The sequence below is a fragment of the Charadrius vociferus genome, unplaced genomic scaffold (genome assembly GCF_000708025.1).
Source record: "Charadrius vociferus isolate BGI_N301 unplaced genomic scaffold, ASM70802v2 scaffold565, whole genome shotgun sequence".
Classification (NCBI taxonomy): domain Eukaryota; kingdom Metazoa; phylum Chordata; class Aves; order Charadriiformes; family Charadriidae; genus Charadrius; species Charadrius vociferus.
Window position 1 is genome coordinate 98639 of NW_009648358.1, and position 690 is coordinate 99328.

Below are 690 nucleotides of genomic sequence, written 5' to 3' on the forward strand. Positions count from 1 at the left end.
GGGGGGGGGCGCGGTTGAGGCGGGGGCACCTGCCGCCGGAAGTGATCCCCGCGTCCTGGGCAATGAACGGACCGGAAGTTCCGCCATTTCCCTCATGGAGGGGCGGTGCGGGTGGTGGCGGGTGCTCATTTCGTTCCCACCGCCAAGAAATCTTCGTGTAGCTTGCCATTATCGGGATATGTTTAAATGTCTGCACAGTGATTTTACCAGTAAGTTAGGGGTTTGGTTTGGTTTTTTTTTGTTTGTTTTTTTTGAATTGTCGCACAATTTGCTTCAGCTATAGACTTCTCTGTGCGCGCAACTTTATTTGGTCAATGCAGGATTCATGAGGGAGTTTCCGCACGAGCTGATCTTCGTGTAGCTTGCCATTATCGGGATATGTTTAAATGTCTGCACAGTGATTTTACCAGTAAGTTAGGGGTTTGGTTTGGTTTTTTTTTGTTTGTTTTTTTTGAATTGTCGCACAATTTGCTTCAGCTATAGACTTCTCTGTGCGCGCAACTTTATTTGGTCAATGCAGGATTCATGAGGGAGTTTCCGCACGAGCTGTAAGTGCTGTCGTGAGGAGCTGCGGTAAAACATCTTCATGCTGGTTTAAACAAAGAAAATATAAGGATTGTAGAAATTCTAAAAAGTGTTGGAAATGTCCGCTTTTTGCTGATGTTCCTTTATTCTGCAAAATTCTGTCTC

General features: G+C 45.5%; 1 protein-coding gene across 1 annotated transcript in view; it reads right to left on the reverse strand.

The window, feature by feature from the left end:
- Positions 1-96, reverse strand: part of PRPF4B (pre-mRNA processing factor 4B) — a 22185-nt gene extending 22089 nt beyond the window's left edge. Inside the window, exon 1 of the mRNA XM_009885243.1 lies at positions 73-96. Coding sequence (XP_009883545.1) covers positions 73-96 — 24 coding nt within the window. The remainder of the gene's footprint in view (positions 1-72) is intronic.
- Positions 97-690: the final 594 nt, after the last annotated feature.